A 19,741-nucleotide genomic window follows, 5' to 3' on the forward strand; every position below is an offset into this window, starting at 1 on the left:
GTTGGGTCCCAGGGGTCCCAGGACTTGGCTTCTGCTTCCCCAGGCCATAGCCATTCTCTGACACCCCATACCACAACACCCTTCTTTGCTCTCAGACATTTCTCACCTCCTGGCTAGGTGCAGCCTCATTGAGCTGTAGATCAACTAACCAGAAGGCAGCATCTCAGGGAAGTAGGTTTGGGATTGGACACAGGTCAGGGACTTCTAAATCTGGTAGCCACAGGAGGGTGCTCCCTGTCCCTGAAGGTAGCGGGGTGAGGTCAAAGTTAGCTGAGTCTCTGCAAGGATTGTTTGAAGGGGACATCCTGGCAACTACTGACCATTGAGGTGTACATAGTGTATTTCTACATGTCCGATGAAACAGACAATGTCCTTCCTTTCCTAGAGGCCAGCCCTTCCTGTCTTCTGCAGCTGGTTATCATAGTGTATCTTGTCTTTGGCAGGTGCCTCTGAGCAGGCTCCAGTAGGGCGGGGATGGGGGACAGCTGGGAGATCATGTGGAGAGGCTTCAGTGTTGACCACAATGTGACCCGACCCATCTTCCCCTTCATAGCTTATTCTCCCAGTGCCACCCCTTCGTGCCTCCCAAGCACTACTACGAAGCTTGCCTGTTTGATAGCTGCTTTGTGGCTGGCTCTGGTATGGAGTGTGCCAGTGTACAGGCCTATGCTGCCCTCTGTGCTCAGGAAGGTGTCTGCATTGACTGGCGGAATCACACCCAGGGGGCCTGCGGTAAGTCCCTCTTATCCTTTCCCATTCACTGCCCTGTGCTGGGGCTTGTGGCCAGGCACGGGTACTGGGCAACTACCCATCCTCTGCTGGCATCGGGTGAAGTCCTGTGTGGGAAGGCTGGGTAGCTCTGTCACTGCAGGGAGGGACAGGCTTCTCTCTGGATATGGCCTTCCTTATTCTCGTCCCTTCCCTGCAGCTGTGACGTGTCCAGCTCACAGGCAGTATCAGGCCTGTGGCCCTTCAGAGGAACCCACCTGCCAGTCCAGGTATGCACCCAAGATCCCTGCTGCTTCCCTAGTCCTGCTCATGCATCCCAGCCAGCTTTAGCTCCTTTTCCAGAGCTGTGCCCGAATGTCTGTCATTCCCTCCTGAGGCATGTGTCTTGCCATTCTAGCTCCCCTAAGAATTCCACGCTCTTGGTGGAAGGCTGCTTCTGTCCTGAAGGGACCACAAAGTTTGCCCCTGGCTATGACGTCTGTGTGAAGATATGTGGTATGCCCTACTTCCGTCACCCCCTTCCCACTTCCTTTGTGTACACACAGAAGGCTGATCCTAATTCTATATATCACGACAGTGTTAATAGAGTTTGTCTCTTCTCTCTTTCTAGGATGTGTGGGACCGGACAATGTGCCCAGAGAGGTAGGTTCCCACTTGAGCTAGGAGAATTCTCCTTAAAATCCCAAGTTTTGGGGGAATGAGTGGGGTGAAGTGGTATGACAGCCTGGGAGGCCCAAGGACTGAGTCATAAGCCATGTAAGTCCTACTAGATGAGATCCATCCACTCACTCTCCTGCCATTGGTGCACCTCTCCATCAGTCCATCATCCAGCCATCTATCCTTGAGTCATCTGTTATCCATGTATTCATCCATTTAACAATGTATTATCATCCATTTTCCATCCACCCATCTGTCCACTTGCCTATCCATTTTCCATCAGACCACCCATCAATCTGTTTACTCATTCATCCATCCACCCGTCCACCCGTCCACCCATCCACCCATCCATCCATTCACCCATCCATCCATTCACCCATCCATCCATCCACCATCCATCCATCCACCATCCATTCACCCATCCATCCATCCACCATCCATTCATCCATCCACCATCCATTCATTCATCTACCATCCATTCAACCATCCATCCATCCACCCGTCCACCCATCCATCCATTCACCCATCCATCATCCATCCATCCACCCACCCACCCACCCACCCATCCAAATTATCCATCTGTATGCCCATCAATTACCTATCCAGGTAATCACCTACCCGCCATTCATTTATCTCTCATCTATCCATCTGCCTACTAGCCACCCAACACCCATCTATCCACCCACTCACTGTCTATCCATATATCCACCCAAGCCACACATCTGCCTATACATCTATGTATGTATTATATATCCATCCAATTACCCATCCATTATCCATTCATCCAACCATTCATCCATCATCCAGTCACTCATTCATCATTCACTCGCCTATTCTACATCCATCAATCTATTCACCCACCCACCCATCTGAACCATTCGTCCTCCATATACCCATTTACTATCCATTCATTTAACTATTCTATCATCCATGTATCTTATCTATCTCTTGTTCATTCATCTACTTACCCACTCTCCACCCATTCATCATCCACCCATCCATCCATGTGTCCACCCATCTACCCACCAGTCATATAATACTCTGACTAAATATAAGACGGCACATTGGCTACTTCAGTGTTGTTTCCTGTATGTGCTCCTCACAGCTATTGTTGGACTTTTTGGCTCAATTAAAAAAAATGCCTTGAGGTTGGGGATTTAGCTCAGTGGTAGAGCATTTGCCTAGCAAGTGCAAGGCCCTGGGTTCGGTCCCCAGCTCCGAAAAAAAGAAAAAAGAAAAAAAAATGCCTTCAGTAGGTAATCTGCTGCATACTGGGCAGATACTGATGGGTGCTAGTGAGCAGGTCACATCTGTGTGATATCAGTGCCCTTGAATGAACAGTTGCTGATCTGTCCCTGAACCTGTCCTGTGAGTTCCGAGGTAGTGAGAGATACAGCTTTCTCACTTGACACCTCATCTAGCTACTTGGTCCAGCCCTTTTTCCTTGCTTGGTCATGGATGTGCTACCACAGGGCTAGCCTGGTGCTAATCTAATCCTTCCTCTTTGTAGTTTGGAGAGCACTTTGAATTTGACTGCAAGGACTGTGTTTGCCTGGAGGGTGGAAGTGGTATTGTCTGCCAACCAAAGAAGTGTGCTAGGGGCAACCTGACCACATGTGAGGAGGATGGCACCTACCTTGTTGTGGAGGCCGACCCAGATGACAAGTGCTGCAACACCACCTCATGTAGTAAGGCCAACCCTGGGGCGTGGGAGCCATTCTCAGACTACTGGGGCTGATGCTTTTAGTGTAACCAAACATGCCCACTGTAGGTGAGGCTTTCTGCCACTCCCTCGTTGGTGAGCTCAGGTTCTGCTCACTTGAGAGGGTGTCGAGAGTAGCTCTTGGATCAGGCCAGGAGCTCCTGATGCAAGGACTGGTCCTGGTGGGCTCCACAGAGGCTTAGACTCCTGCTATACAAGGGGGGGTGGTGTTGTGCCTGTGGGGTCCATCCTGGTCACCACCCTCCTTCTCTGCCCTCAGAGTGTGACCCCAAACGGTGCAAAGCTGAACGCCCCTCATGTCTGCTGGGATTCGAAGTGAAGAGTGAGCACGTGCCTGGGAAATGCTGTCCTGTCTACTCCTGTGGTAAGTGAGGCCACCGGGGTGAGGGAAGGCCACAGGCTGGACAGGCTGTGAACAAGGGGCCAGCGGAGGGAACATGCTCTCTCCTTGGCCTTCTTTGTCATGGCTACGGCTATGTGCCTATCGGCCCTGAGCATCTGCTCAGATGTGTATGCCAGCCAGGCTGAGGCTCAGGATAGCCTCTGATGGCTTTCCCCACTCTTTCCTCCAAGTGCCCAAGGGTGTGTGCGTGCACGAGAATGCTGAATACCAGGTGAGTTCTGAGCTGGGAGGGGATGGGGGTGGGGGACGGGTGGCGTTGCCCTTGCCTGAAGATGGAGTGATGCATGTGTGATGGTGTGTGCGGTTCCCTTACTTCTGTGTCTTCCCAAAGCCCGGATCCCCAGTGTACTCTAACAAGTGCCAGGACTGTGTATGCACCGACAGCATGGACAACAGCACCCAGCTCAATGTCATCTCCTGTACCCATGTGCCCTGCAACATCTCCTGCAGCTCTGTAAGTGTGGCTCCCCCTTCTCTCCCACTTCCTGCCACTTCCCATCTCCTAACACGATTTCATGTTAATTTTCCATGATTTGCCTTCAAGTTTTCTTAAGTCTTTCTTGCCAAACAGTGCCAAATCTACCTCCCACCTTGGCACTTGTTTATATACAGCCCCCCCCCCCCAGTGAGACATTCTATCAATTCCGTGGTCTGGTTGGATGCGGTGACAAGTCTTTGATCTCAACCTCATCTTCTGTGTTCACAGGGCTTTGAGCTTGTGGAGGTTCCTGGGGAATGTTGCAAGAAGTGCCAGCAGACCCATTGCATCATCAAGAGATCCGAGCAGCAGTACATCATTCTGAAGGTGTGTGTGTGTGTGTGTGTGTGTGTGTGTGTGTGTGTGTGTGTGTGTGTGTGTGTGTGTGTTCCACCCATAAGCTAGTCAACCACTGCAGGCCAGGCTTAGATGACTTCGGGCTTGCCTCAGCCTAGATCCCACATTGGTATGAGTGGCCATATTTGGGTGGCTAAAAACAACATGTATGACTGCCCCACTTCCGGAGCTCTGGAGGGCAAGATCAAGGCTGGCAGAAGCTATGAGGAGTCCTTCCTGCCTCCTTTCCTTTGGGCTTCAGGCAACACTGGTTTGTGTTCGCATCGCCTCTGACGTAGCCGTCTGCCTTCTATCTGAGCCTATGTTTCCTCTTTTGTCTCTTACAAGGATGCTCATTCCTGAAGTTAGGACCTCTTTGATGTAGGGCGACTTCATCTCCAGATTATTTTCTTGAGCTTTTCAGAGATCATTTCTCCATTCAGAGTCACTTTCTAGTTCACGGGTTAGACGTAGGTTAGAGATTTTTGTGTTATCTAACCACAGGTAGGTAAGCTCCTGTCCCCAAGATTCTAATGGGTGTCACTTGCCCAGTGACTCTGGGCTTCCTTTCTGTGAACCTGTACCTCCCAGGTCTTCCTTGGCTAGCCTCTGGTGAACACTTTTGCTCATCTTTATCCTATTGTGTCCACAGCCTGGGGAGATACAGAAAAACCCCAACGACAGGTGCACCTTCTTCAGCTGCATGAAAATCAACAATCAGCTCATCTCTTCAGTCTCCAATATCACCTGCCCTGACTTTGACCCAAGTGATTGTGTTCCGGTGAGTGGGACCCCTATGGCCCTGTCCATATATGCTCTGCCAGGGGCAGGGGACCCTGGTGCACTAGCTACCTGGTTTCCAGGGGACTTGTTCCATACCCTCCTGTAGGAAAGTCCTTATGTATCCTAGCAAGAAGGGGCGCTCACCTGCTGGGGGTGCCGTGGGATTCTTTCTCACTCCTCTTTCTCTTCAGGGCTCCATCACATACATGCCGAATGGCTGCTGTAAGACATGTGAGTACAGCTGGGGAAGTGTTGGGTGATGGGTGGGCTTTCCTCAGAACCCTGAGCAGGAAGACCTGAGAAGACACAGGACAGGGTGCTTCGGGACTCCTGCCCCTGCTGTGTCTCCTACACTCATGCGAATGTATAGGGATCCGAGTCCGCTTCCAGGGAGAGGCTGGGTGGAGCCCAGCTGCATGCTGGGACTCAGTTCCTAAAAGGAAAGTGGGAAAGAAGGGAGAAGAACCAGGACCAGAGAGGGCTAGGGAGGGGGAGGGCCAGGGCCAGGGTAAAGGTAAGGCTAGATAGATAGATAGATGGATAGATAGGTAGGTAGGAAGATAGATAGATAGATAGATAGATAGATAGGAAGGAAGATAGATAGATAGATAGATAGATAGATAGATAGATAGATAGATAGATAGATAGATAGATGTCTTAGATCATCCTCTGCACCTGCGTCTCCCTCCACAGGCATCCATAACCCTAACAACACAGTCCCTTGCTCTGCCATACCCGTCATGAAGGAGATTTCCTACAATGGCTGCGCCAAGAACATCTCCATGAACTTCTGCGCTGGGTCCTGTGGGACTTTTGCCATGTGAGTCTCAGGCTACAAGTGTGATGGAGGGGTGGAGGAGCTCAAGGATGGGCTCCCAAGGAGGGAGAACTGTGATGCTGTTCTCAGGGAGGCTGGCACTCATTCTGCCCTTCTCGTCCCCAGGTACTCTGCCCAGGCCCAGGATCTGGATCATGGGTGTTCTTGCTGCAGGGAGGAGAGGACCAGTGTACGAATGGTTTCCCTGGACTGCCCAGATGGCAGTAAGCTGAGCCATAGCTACACACACATCGAGAGCTGTCTGTGCCAGGGCACCGTCTGTGAGCTGCCACAGGCCCAGCAAAGCCGCACCAGGCGTTCTAGTCCCCGGCTTCTAGGAAGGAAGTGAACGGGTTACACCGTGCACATCTCTTCCCATCTTGAGCCATCCTGCTGATTCTCTGAGCTTCCCCACTTCCTGCTTGACTTCTTCTCTGCACATATTTATTTTCGGAGTTTCTGTTCCATTCTTTGCTTTCTGATAATAAACTCAGGCATAGCCACTCTGGTATTGTGATTTAAATTGGTTTCTCAAGAATCCGAGGGGGCCCCTATGTGGATGGCTTCTGGGAACTGGGTAGGGCCAGCTAGTTTGAAAAGGATCCTCAGGGAGCCCTGGGGTTCAGTCACTGGTTTTTGCACAGCAGACTCAATGTGACTCTGCCATCTGTATTCCTTTCCCTTGGGCTCCTGGCTCTGTCAGGCAGTGTTCAGAGCACTGGCTGAGTGAAGCCCCCTCCCACCATGAGTGACAAAGCCCTCAAGTTCCTTTAGAGGGTTTTCTGCTAATGGGTGAGAACTGTGTCCACGAGCTATGGGGACAGTGTGTGTGTGTGTGTGTGTGTGTGTGTGTGTGTGTGTGTGTGTGTGTGTGTGTAGGTGCAAGAACACAGATGTGCCTGCACACCTGTGTATTTCTATGTGTCTGTGCCCATGGGGTGTAAGCATGTCACTGAGGAGGTCTCAGGCCACAGACTGGGGGTAGGGCATTGACCTCTGCTGCAAACTGAAAGAAAAACAGCCATAACGGTGGACTGCATTGTTTTCTTCTGTATCAGAGTGACACTGATTCCTCAAAACAAATAAAACAAGGAGAATTTATTTGGCTCAGGGTTCTGAGGGCTCAGCCCATGGTTGCTTGACCCCATGCATTTGTGCAGAACACCAATGCAACAGCAGGAATATGTGGAGAGACAAGCTGCTCACAGCTTGGTTGGCCAGGAATCTGACTCAGCATGACTGCAAAAGGCCAGAGATAATATCCTTCAAGGACTCAGCCCTTCATAGTCTTTAGCAAGGTCTCACTCCCCAACCCTCAGTTTCTTTCTTTCTTTTTTTCTTTATTAACTTGAGTATTTCTTATTTACATTTCGATTGTTATTCCCTTTCCCAGTTTCTGGGGCAACATTCCCCTAACCCTCCCCCTTCCCTTCTATATGGGTTCCACTCCCCATCCTCCCCCCATTACCGCCCTCCCCCCAACAATCATGTTCACTGGGGGTTCAGTCTTGGCAGGACCAAAGGCTTCCCCTTCCACTGGTGCTCTTACTAGGCTATTCATTGTTACCTATGAGGTTGGAGCCCAGGGTCAGTCCATGTATAGTCTTTGCAACCCCCAGTTTCTTGAACCTCCCCAAATAACTCCCTTTCAATATGTGAACTTTTTTTGGGGGGTGGGGGAGGGATACTCCATACACAAACCATTACATGGCTCCCCAAAGACTGTTGGGCAGAGCTGTCAAACCACGTGGACCTACCAGCACGAGCTTATGTGGTCTTTGGGAAAATGTCAACTCTTTTAGCTTGCTCTTGTATTGGCTTTAAACACAGAGTGGGGATGTTGTATATGAAGCCCCCTCTCCTACCCAGGGACCCAATAATCATGAATAGGATTCATTTACAGAAAACTTTCTAACATGTATTAGTCATGTGGCAATGACAAAAGCTGTCAAGGGTCAGAGGCTTACAATAGCACGAGGCCCATCTTCCTCATGCTTCCTGCTTGCTGCAGCTTGGCTGGCATCATAATGCACGCATCAGCAGCCTAGAGCCTGGGATGGATGACAGGGGAGCTCTCATCTTTAAGGTCTCTTCTGTTGTGTCTAAAGCCAGCTTGGGGTGGGGGTTGTATGTGTGTGTGTGTGTGTGTGTGTGTGTGTGTGTGTGTGTGTGTGTGTGTGTGTGTGTGTATGTTTGGTGTCTTCCCAGATTCTATGCTTCAAGTGGTCCCACACTTTGGATGCTGGGATTGTAATACTACCATTGAGCAGCTGGGGGAGCCAGAGACACTTGGTGGCTGTCCAGTGATTGCGATGATGGCTCTTGGATAGATAGATGCAAGGAGAAAACGAAAAGAAAGTGTGTGTGTGTGTGTGTGTGTGTGTGTGTGTGTGTGTGTGGAGAGAGAGAGAGAGAGAGAGAGAGAGAGAGAGAGAGAGAGAGAGAGAGAGAGTGAGTCAAGAATAGAGTTGAATTTCCTGGAGCTGGAGTTACAGGGAGTTGTATATTTATGGATCTGTGTGTTGTGTGCATGTGTGTGCACATGTGTGGGTGAACCCTGGGTGTCATTCTTTAGGTGCCGTCCACCTTGTTTTTGAGACAGTGTCTTTTCACTGAACTTGAATTATACTGACTAGGCTAGGTTAGCCAGCCAGAGAGATCCAGGGATCTCCCGTCTCTCTCCTCAGCTCTCTGCACATGTGTTCAGGGGATCAAATGCAAATCCTCAGTCTTGAGCTACTGACTGACTGAGCCATCTCTCCAGCATTGGTGGTGTCTTCTGGTTTCTACAAGTGTGAAATAATACCATACAAGTTGAATATTTGCAAATGCAACAAACATGAAACATTTGAGGTCCAGCAAGATGGTTCAGGGGGGTAAAGACAATTGTCATCAAGCCTGGCCACCTGTCTTCAGTCCTTGGGACCCACATAGTGGAGGGAGATAACTGACTTCCAGGAGTTGTTCTGTGACCTTGACACATGTGTCCTGGCATACATACATCCTGTACACACATAAGCAAGCAAGCAGACAAATATGAGAAAAACCTGTGAAGCACTAGATTCAGGATCATGGCTGTGGCTGTGGGTGGACTGACAGAAGTTGCTCTGACTGTAATGTCTATTCCTTCAGGGAAGAACGTTTGAAAGCAAAACTGACCACAGGCTAATCTGAGGGTGGTGAGGTTTAAAGTCACTCATCATAAGAAGAGCTAAGGACTCAGGCAGTGGTGGCACACAACTTTAATGCCAGCACTCAGAACCAGAGGCCAGCCTGGTCTACAGAGGGAATTCTAGGACAGCCAGGGCTACACTGAGAAACCCCGTCTTGAAAAACCAAACCAAACCAAGAAAACCTTCTGGAGAGTCAGTGAGTGTGTGCTGGGCCACAAGCAGGGGCTCTTGAGGCCACACGGTCTGGAGTCTGTTGCCTTTCTTCTCTGCTTGGCAAGGTCTCACCACTCTGATCTTTCTGTCCCCCCTCCCCCCATGACCTGAGCTGTGCACACTAATCTAACATCAATGGCCAGAAACCAGAGCTGAGTAGGAGCTGTGCACAGGGAATGGGCTCTGCAAACTTCACAGTGCTGGCAGATCCAGCATTTGCAGAAGGAATGATGTCCAGTCAGACCTAGTCTGTGCAGGATTCTGTCAGCCCCAGCAGCAACCCACCCTCTTTCAGAGCCCAGGAGAGGACCCAGTCTTTCCCTGTGACTTAGACCCTTTCTCTACTTGGCTTCTGTGTGCTTTGGGCTGAACTGTATGTGCTGTGGGAGACATTGAAGCTTTAACTCTAACACCTGAGGGACCGTTTAGGAAGAGGTTTCTTTTCTCTAAAATTCATTTTTTAAATTTTTGTGTACGAGTGTTTTTGCCTGTGTGTATGAATGTGCATGTTTTGCATGCCTGGTGTCCTCCAAAGTCAGAAGAGGATATCAGGATCCCCTGGAACTGGAGTTACAGATGGTTGTGAGCCAACGTGTATGATGGGAACAGAATCCCTGATCCTCTGCCAGAACAGGTGCTCTTAACCACTAAACCATTTATCCATCCTGTGAAGATATGGTCTTTAAAGAGATAATTAAACCACAGTTAAGTCATTTTAATGGTGTCTAATCTAATTGGATATATTCAGAACACAGACACACAGTATGACCATACACGGGCAGGGAAGTCAGATGAGTGGAATGTGACTCTCAAGAAGCCATGGATGGGCTGGAGAGATGGCTCAGCGGTTAAGAGCACCGACTGCTCTTCCAGAGGTCCTGAGTTCAATTCCCAGCAACCACATGGTGGCTCACAACCATCTGTAATGGGATCCGATGCCCTCTTCTGGTGTGTCTGAAGACAGTTACAGTGTACTTATAGATAATAAATGAATAAATCTTTAAAAAAAAAAAAGAAGGGTTGGGGATTTAGCTCAGCGGTAGAGTGCTTGCCTAGTGAGCGCAAGGCCCTGGGTTCGGTCCCCAGCTCCGGGGAAAAAAAAAAAAAAGAAGCCATGGAGATGTCTAGCCAATGCCCAAAGCATTCCTATAGAGAAATCACACCCCGGAGGAGACAACAGGAGTAGTCTTTATTGGGAGGATGTATCCAGATCTTATGCTGAGGGCACAATACTCAAAACCTGACAGCAACAGCGTACAAGACTGGATGGATGGATCCCACGAGACCTTGGCATTGGGCTAGAAGAGGTAGAGACTGCCTGACCACCCTACCTCGGGGAACCCTATTGTCACCCCAGAGGTCTGATGGTCATTGAAACTCCGGGTGTGTGGTGAAGTCTGTGGTGTTATCCCACTGTTTATAGCTTCAAATTGGTTTAGCTGGCTCAAGATGCTGTCTTCCCACCTTGCAGATGGAGCTGTAATCAGGACCAGATCCACTTCATGAATCTGGGGGTCACTTGAATAGTCCAGGTGTAAAGCTAAGTCCGATCCTGGCATGATCCTGGCATACAGGCGCTTTCCACACAGCCTCTCTCTCCCCACAGGCTTATCTAACAAGGCCCCAGTAAGACCACTCCCATTGCTCATTGTTGAGAGGTGGCATTGGTGGCAAGCCTGGCGGCATCCTCTCATCTCAGGGGCTGTCACTGGGACACAAAATGCTGGTTATCAGGACTTGGTGGTTTCCTGCATCCGTCCATGAGTCACTTAATTGTCTTCACACTTCCTGTGCAGATGACAGTGGTTCTTAGTAGCCCAGGGATACAGGTAGTGGCTTGGCTGTCATTCTGCATCTGTGACTTTGCTCTCCAACTTTAGGGGTCTCCAGAGAAGCACATGGTTCCAAGATCATCTGACCCCTTGATCCAGGGCCCTGTGATTTGATTCCCTGCTAAGACAGTTGTAACTAGAGCCCCTTCCTTTACTGTGGACTCAAATTGGTCTAGCCTCAGCCTCTGGGGTATGGGATAGAGATAACATTGGTCTGTTTTGGTCAGCACAGTGTCTCTGACAACACCTCGTTTCTACGGCACGTTTCTCACATGGGCACTGGGAAATGTAGCCACAGGATGAGTGTATGATCAGTCCTATTAGAGGGGACCTGAGACCAGTTTAGGCCAGGTTGTCAGAGGGAAGATAGAGCCTTCCTCTTGGACTATCAAGTTGGCCATGGTGATCTGCCTGTCTTGCACTGGGCACTGTTGGATACACTGACCCTATACTGGCCACTCTGCTTATGTGTAGTGACTCAGCTTCTGTTTCGTAGAAAACCCTTGGGAAAACTGAATCTTGGCCAGACTCCTCACTCATTCAGGACAGAGGCCCTAGTGCAAGTTGAACTTAATGTCTACTTGTAGGGTCTACACTGTGGCTTTCCTTTGTGATGTGCCTTTGAGCTCCTTCCTTGTTGAGGCCAGGTCATGGGTGGCAGGCAGAGGACATGCTGTACTAAACAGAAGCATTCCCAGAGGCTCCTACCCATGAGACCAGAGCCTAAGTAGAACCCAGACCTAAAACAACAAAATCCAGCTGAACCATAGGACCTCAGAGCTCTGGCTAGGTGTGTGGTGTGGTGTGTGTGTGTGTGTGTGTGTGTGTGTGTGTGTGTAGGGTAATGGGCCATGATCCAGGCCACATAAGTTTATCTAAGAACAGAGATGGCCTCCTATCCCTACTCCTGTGGCAGAGCCTCTTTGAAGACAAGTGTTAAGCTAGGTCAGAGTCTGCAGGAAGGATGAGGGTGCCTGGTTCAATCTTGGAGCCCACAGGGCCCTCTCCTTAGGGTCAGTCACATCCTTCTGACTTGAGAGGGTTGAGGCTGTCACTCCAATGTGCCAAGCCAGGGAAATGTTAACTCAACAGAGGACCATGTGGCTATGCTACCCAGAACCCCAGTGGAACCTTAACACACAGAGTGGGTAGGGAGTTCCAAGAGCTAGACATGGGTATCAGGAGCCACAGCCAAGGCAGTCTGGGGGTAGCACATTACTTTCTTTCCTTGAAAGAAGTGTCCCAAGCTCTTTGACCCACTCTTACTCTTACTGCCTCTGAGAAGTTGCTGAGTCATGACTTCAGATTTCTGCTTCCCCAGGTCTTCCTTTTCAGAGGGAATGGCAGCCAATTGTGGAGGCATCTTCTCTACTTTGCCTGCTATATGTCTGCAAGGTGTCAGGGCATGTTCCTGTACCGAGCCCTTCACCTCACAGATCTTCAACCCTCTGCCAAACCCACCTCAGTCGCAGAGACGAGGGGTCAGTTTTGTTCTTGTGGTGAACACAGTCCGATGTGTGTTGAATGTGAAGTGTCCCACACAAGCTCGTGTGTTTTGACAATTGGTCCTTAGTTTCTGGTACTATTTTAGGAAGTTATAGAACTTTTGGGCCCAGAAATGAGTCACAAGGGATGGGTGTTAGAGCTGTTCTGAGCCCTTTGCTTCCCCAAGAAGTGAACAAGCTGAGTTGCAACTTCTGCTTGCACAGATGGAGCTATCCCAGTTACCATGGCTTCTGTGCTGTGAGATGTATCTTTGAAACTATGATTAAAAAAAAAAAGACCTCCTCCTTTAAGTTGCTTCTGTCACTTATTTTGTCATAGCAATAAGAAAAACAAACAATTCATTTAGAATGCTAGTATCAATTTCTTTTCTTACAGACATTGCCTCTTGTCTCCCCAGGCCATAGAGGCCCTGAGTTGACAATGTTGATAGCTCTCTCTGACTGTTGGCTTTAACTATCAGCTAAACATAGCATAGAATTACCTGGGAACAGAGTTTTAATAAAGGATTATCTAAATTCAGCTGACCTGTGGGCATGTCTGTTGGAGACTGTCTTAACTAAGTTAATTGATGTGGGAAGATTCAGCTCACTGTGGGCAGCACCATTCCCTAGGCAGGAGATTATGAAATGTATGAGTAGGGAAATGGACGTGAGCACAGACAAATAAGTGAGCACACATGAATTCATGACTTTTGACTGTGGATGTGATATGACCAGCTGTTTGAAGTTCCTCCTTTGATTTTCTCAATTGTGGTCTGTAACTTGAAATTATAAGCTGAAACGAACCATTTTATCCTCTAAGGTGCTTTTTGTCAGGATATTTATCACAGCAACAGAAATGAAGCAAGAACAGTCTCTCTGAGTTGAATCGAGCCTTGAAATCTGAGGTGAATGGCCTGGTGAGTGTCCACACGGTACACATACATAACCAGCTCCAGGTAAGACCTAGAACATTCCCAGAACTCAGACTCTTGCTAAAGTCATTCTGGTTCTTTCCCCCTTTTGTATATTTCCTGTTTTCTGAATCTTAAGTGCAGGCCCTGTTGGCATCAGCTTTGACTGAAATCCGTGCACACGGTAACTGTTTTCTTTTACAACTCTTCGAGGCAGCCATGTTGTGTGAGGCCAACACATCCTCCCTTACTCATCTTATTAAACTCCAGGAGAGACCCAATTCTTCTCTCCATTGTTTCCTCCTGCTGACGGTGCTCCACCTTCTGGCCTCTGCCAACAATGTTGGTGTGAGTGTTGGAGATCAGCTGTCATGTCTTGGTCTCTATCTCTGTGTCTCCTTCGACTTTGTCTGATTTTGTCTGTCTGCTTCTGTGTCTCGATGCCCCTCTTTATTTTTCTGTCTTTGTGTCTTTCTGTTTCCCCTTGTTTTTCTGTCTTTGGATCTTCACAACTCTGTCTCTTTATCAATGCAGACATCTCTGTTTGTGTCTCCCTATGTCTGTCCATCTCTGTCTCTCTGTGCTACTCTGCCTCTATGTCATCTAGGCGTTCTATCTCTGTGTCTTTCTGTCTCTGTTGCTGTGTCCTCCTTCTCTTTTTGGATCTTGGAAACTCCCTGTATCCCTGTCTCTGACTTTTTTGTTTCTGTCTCTTTCACTGTGTCCTATTTCTGTCTGTTTCTGTGTCCCTGTTTATCTTAGTCCAGGAGTTTGACTTCCTCCACATCACTCCTTTCTGCAGTGTAGGCATGGTGGAGGGCCAAGGGCTACATTCATTTCCAAGGGTTCATTTCCCACAGATGAAGAGGCCCTTCTAACCCCACCACAGTGGGGGCAAAGTCCTACCAGGCCTAATCCCAGGCTCTGGAAACCAGATTACTTCAGGAGCCCTCATTGTGTAGGATAGCAAGGTTACTGAGTTGTAGGTGCTCCCTTCCTGCCCTCCTAGTGGTCTCTGCAGGCCACATTAGCTTGGCAGCTCTAGCTTCTGTGGTACTAGAGGCCTCCAGCTTGACCCTAGGATCTCAAGGCCCTTCTCCCCGGGGCCCTATGTACAGACAGATTTAGATTTGCTTTTTTTTCCTCCCAGGGCAGACAGAGGATATGGTGGGGCCAAGTAGCCAGTCTTCTTAATTTTGGGGAGTTAATTCTGTCAACAATTTCATCCAGCCCCCTGGTATGGGAACCCACCCAGGACTGTCGTTAATCACCTATTTGCAGGATCCTGTGGGTTCCTTGGGAATCAGAGCCAGGCAGCCTCTCCATCAAACCACACAGAGCCTTGAGTCGTTGGTTTCTGGAGTGAGGCACTATTGTAACTGCACTGGCTTCTCAGATACAGGCAACGCCATGGTAGAAATTAACTGCCTGCTATCCCACACTAATGTCTACACTGAGCTATGGAAAAGATAAACAGTCCAAGTAGCATTCAAGAGAGTCACCAGGGTGATAGCTGCATGGCTCTCACAGGAATCCTCCATCTTTGGGTTGTCCTAGTTCTATGTTCTCTTCTGGCTGGTGGGGAAAACTTTAGAAATGTCAGATGTGCCACAGGGTCTCCTCAATGCCAAGTGTGCATAGTGGATGACTCTCCCTCTTACCTCGTGAGGGAGTAACTTAGACACAGAGTCTGTGTTTGTGGTTTTAGGGCTCAGATCAGTTTCCAGCCTATTCCTTATCTTTTATAGATACTTCATGGGGAACTCCTCTCCCAGGCTAACTCCAGATCAGCCCCAAAAGCCTAACCACTCACCCCTGGCCAGTGGGTCTGGTTGTGAGATAAGGATGTGTGGTGACTGAGAAGCAAGGGCTTGTAATTGTCACTGATCTTGATCAGAGTCCTCTTACCTCTGTAGGTGGGCAAGCCTAGTAATGTAGGATCAGGGAGGGCTTCCTGGACAGCCCTCATGCCTGGGCTTGGGACAGACCTTGCCAGAAAAACATAGGATTGGGATTGGTGGAGGAGGATGGTGAAAGGATTCATGGGAGGAAGAAGGTGGGTGTCAAGGTGAAAGCTACTGGCTGTCCAGCTGGGCTAGGGCAAATGAAGGGCAAACTGAGTCCTTGGTCTGAGCCAGTCTGTCCTTTGTCTGATGAATTCACTCTCCACAAAGCAGAAGAGTGAGGCCATGTTTCTGGGAGAATTATCAGAGGCTGAGAGAAGGTAGATGGGAGTTGTGGTTACAAGTAGCAGGATAAGAGTGCTAGATACCTAGAATCTTTGAAAGGTCTTTCTGAATAGACTCAGCATGTAGGGGACCTGCTGGTAGGTAGCTGAAAGACCGTGGGTTCAGACCTTAGTTCTAGAAGGTTAGAACATAGAGACATGGAGGCTTTGTGTTTCCAGGGATTGTGGGATCATTCCCCACGTGCTGATCATCTAGTTGTGATGGCATTACTAGACACTGCTTCATCGAATCCTAACAAATCTATAGCTAAACAAGGCAGCTGGTCTAGCCCTAAGGTCAAACATGGTACATCCATGTAACCTTACCCCATTGTTTGTAGGAACTCAGAATCCCCCCTCCTTCCTTCCAGTCACTAGAGTTCTGGTACTTTTCCTTCAAGCCATGTGTTGACACTACCTGGTTCTGAGAGTCCTTTCAGAACAGAAGAGTGACAGTGTGCTGTAGAGCCAGTTCATAGCTTCTCTGCCAGGCTCAGAGAGGGTCTGTGTCACCAAACATGTGAACTCATTGAAGAGAATGATGGACAACCACAGGAGGGGACTGGACTCAGGTCATAAGGAGCTCCAATTGTCTTGGAACTCCACGGCAGGGTCATATACTCCACCCCTGCACTGTGACATTGGTTTCTTGGTTGGGGCCTGGCCATGGCTGCCAGGAGTCCTGCCTTCAGGTTGTAACTGTGCTACTATTCAGTTGTGGATACAGAGTACACACCTTGATAGCTTAAACTAATGATGTGGCAGCCACACAGGGTGATAGGAGTCAAGGTGTGAGTGGACAAAGGCCTGGGGGATGGATTTATGGCATCTACACTGAATTGCAAGGCAGGGATGGTGTGTGGTGCAAGAGGCTGGGAGAGTACTGTGGACACCGTGGAAGTATTGTGGGGACTGTTGTAGTACTGTGGGAACTTTGAGACCACTGTGGGACAATTATAAACCATGTAGCCTTCGACATGCTCCCAGCTAGAGCCCCAGAGGTAAGGGGTCAGGCTCTGCTCCCCTTTCTTGAGGTTTCCCTGCTTTGGTGTCTAGACTGCCCCATGTTTCCTGATGTCCACACTTGGCCATCTTTCCTTACCCCACAATGAACACAGTTATGCTTTCCACATCCCAGGGCCAGGAAGATCCCCCTTCACCATCCTTTTCAATCTCACACTCCTCACCTTATGTGGTCACTAGACATGCTGGCTGTCCCTTCCTGTGAACTGAGAATCTGGTTCACCTCTCATACTTGCACCCTCAACTCTAGGTATGGTCCTAGCACCGCAGCATGTCTTTAGGGGCAGGGAGATGTTAATGACACCAGGATGTCCCCAGGCAGTCAAGCAGAGCCACTGGTTTCTAGTCCAACAAGAAAACTGAGGATGGCCTATATCGGACTTATTTTCTTTAGCCTGAGTGAGGGTGGTGGCCACAGTCCTCTCAGACTTTGGCTAGCATTGCTAAAAGTTCGTGAGTAGTTTCTCTTCTTCATGCATTCAGAAGAGTCCTAAGACTCCCCAGAGGTGCTGGGCAAGGAGATGGAGTTGCAGTACATTCCTCTTGGAGTTCGCTTCAAGAAGGGTTTGGATTGAGGAGGTCTCATAGTTGGTTCTGGTACCATTTCTGAGAATGTATGTCAGCATGTGTGTTCTACTGACCCTGAAATCCCCTTACCTTCTCTCTTAGCCAGAAGTGGGATTAAGGGCTAAGCATGCCTGCACAGTCATCTGGTCAACCTTGGTGGCAGGTGCTGTTCTTGCTCTGAGTCCTTGGTCTGAGCCAGTCTGTCCTTTGTCTGATGAATTCACTCTCCACCCAATGCTCCAAGGAGAGATAAACCTAAAGTTTGTTTTCTGAAGGAGGAGGGTGGCAGGAGAAGATATTTTTCTTTTCTATGAATAAATGAGTCTTTTGCTAGTATGCATGCCAAGGTACACGACTCATAGGCAAGGAACCTGGCTAGGTTATAGCCTGTGACTCAGACTTCCATAGGGAATCTGGAACCACCCATCTTAGCCGGAAGAAACCCTAGGCTAGCCCTAGGCAGCCTATACACCTTTATCATCCACAAGGTATCTTCCAAGTGATCATGGAACCTACCAACAACCACCAGTGCTTGGCCTAGTATTTCCCCAGGTACCCTGTTCAGACAGGCTTGAACAGCCCATAAGTTGGTCAGAAGGCTCTTTCCACATTGAATGAACTTTGCGGGAGCAGAGTGGCCAGTAGCCCATGGTCATGGCTTGGTCAATATTTGCTGAATCAGAGGAGGAATGAATAGCCCAAACCACCACCACCTTCCTATGTGTCCACCACAGGCCCACAGAAAGGTCCCAGGTCTCTTATTTAGGCTTCAGGTTGAGTCTTTCTGTGGTGAACAGTGGTCTGGACAAACAAGTCTCAGGGACCCTGCCTCACTCTCTCTGCCCTCCTCTTTTCCTTTTCCTTCTCCTTCCCCTTCTCCTTCTCCTTTCTTCTTCTTCTTCTTCTTTTTTTTTTTTTTTTGGTTCTTTTTTTCGGAGCTGGGGACTGAACCCAGGGCCTTGCGCTTCCTAGGCAAGCGCTCTACCACTGAGCTAAATCCCCAACCCCTTCTTCTCCTTTCTTCTTATTTCCATCAGTTCTTTACTGGTTCCTGATTAGCAAGTGCATCTGGTACAATATCAGGAAGGGGGGTCACTACTGTCTGCATCCTCAAGCAACCCTTCCATTCCTTTGTACAGTGGATATTTTTGTCCTGTACTGACTGTGACAAGTATCCTATAGCCCAATCCAGCCTTAGTCTCCACTTTAGGCACACAGGGAAGTTCTGTGGGTGAGAGTTATACAGCTGTGTGAATGTATCAGTGCCATAGAACAGTGCAATTAGCACGGTCACAAGGGTGTGTTTCCTATTCTGTACTTTACCACACAGCAAGGCATGTTATAAGAAAAAGGGCCCGGGGAAGCAGCTTCCCAACAACATACCCAGGTCTGAGTATGTTCCAGTGGTATAAATCTCACTCACCACCATACCCAGGTCTGAGTGTACATTCAGTGGTATAAATCTCGCTCACAATGTCATGTAATTGTCACCATCATCCACCTCCTGAACTTCCTTTAAAAAAAAAAAGCCCAAACTCTGTTCCTGTCAGGCATGGATTCCTCAGAACCCAATATCCTATCTTATTTTTCTCACTGTTTCTATGAATCTGACAACTATGAGGACTTTCAAGATATAGAATCCTGCTAGGTTTAGTGCAGCATCCTTGATGGTCATCTATGGTGAGTGTCCTTCTTCTAAAGGTTGAGTAATGTCCTCCTATGAGGACAACCACACATGGGACAAGAGGATCACTTTGTTTGTCCAGTTAGCTGTTAGATACTTGATTATCCACCTCTTGGATTTTGGAAGTAAAGTCACGTGAACCTGGGTATGCAAAAAGCTGGCTTGTTGTTAGAATCAAGCATGTGTGTATGTGGTGTCCACTCAGGAAGGTAGTCTGACCAAGATGGGATTAAAGCTCTGGCAGAGGGACCAAACTGTTCTAATCATCCTGGCCCTGTTCAGAGGCACAAGGGTGAGATCTTCAATCCACGTGGCTAGTTCCCTGATCCTTCTGGGTGGCGTGCTGTGTATCAGGACCAGTGGCCACTGCTCCAAGTGTCTAGCTCACTCCATAGCCCCCCAACCCCCCACCACAGGTGCATCTCAGAGGGAGGCATATCAGGGTAGGGAGTAGCAACTGAGTATATAGTTGCATCCCCCATTCCTGAGGTCAGGCTTCTGAGGCCTTCGGTATCACAGGTCTGCATAATCCTGGGATGGGCATCCATTGTCACGGTTAATACTGATGTCAACTTGACAGGAGATAAAAGCTCCCTGGAGACATACCTCTGGGCATGTCTGTGAGGGAATTTCTAGATGAGGTCAACTGAGGTGGGAAGACCCACCCTGAATGTGAGCAGGACCACTCTTTGGGGTGG

General features: G+C 48.9%; 1 protein-coding gene across 2 annotated transcripts in view; it reads left to right on the top strand.

Moving 5' to 3' along the window:
• Positions 1-6,429, top strand: part of Muc2 (mucin 2, oligomeric mucus/gel-forming) — a 35,506-nt gene extending 29,077 nt beyond the window's left edge. For both annotated transcript variants that reach the window (XM_063280773.1, NM_022174.1), the window contains 13 exons: positions 554-732; positions 929-998; positions 1,127-1,224; positions 1,340-1,371; positions 2,897-3,074; positions 3,369-3,473; positions 3,683-3,723; positions 3,844-3,966; positions 4,219-4,317; positions 4,979-5,107; positions 5,301-5,340; positions 5,803-5,929; positions 6,053-6,429. In XM_063280773.1, the coding sequence (XP_063136843.1) occupies positions 554-732; positions 929-998; positions 1,127-1,224; positions 1,340-1,371; positions 2,897-3,074; positions 3,369-3,473; positions 3,683-3,723; positions 3,844-3,966; positions 4,219-4,317; positions 4,979-5,107; positions 5,301-5,340; positions 5,803-5,929; positions 6,053-6,275 (1,444 nt within the window). In that variant the 3' untranslated portion in view covers positions 6,276-6,429. The remainder of the gene's footprint in view (positions 1-553; positions 733-928; positions 999-1,126; positions 1,225-1,339; positions 1,372-2,896; positions 3,075-3,368; positions 3,474-3,682; positions 3,724-3,843; positions 3,967-4,218; positions 4,318-4,978; positions 5,108-5,300; positions 5,341-5,802; positions 5,930-6,052) is intronic.
• The last annotated feature ends 13,312 nt before the right edge of the window (positions 6,430-19,741 follow it).

This window comes from Rattus norvegicus, chromosome 1 (assembly GCF_036323735.1).
Source record: "Rattus norvegicus strain BN/NHsdMcwi chromosome 1, GRCr8, whole genome shotgun sequence".
Lineage (NCBI taxonomy): Eukaryota > Metazoa > Chordata > Mammalia > Rodentia > Muridae > Rattus > Rattus norvegicus.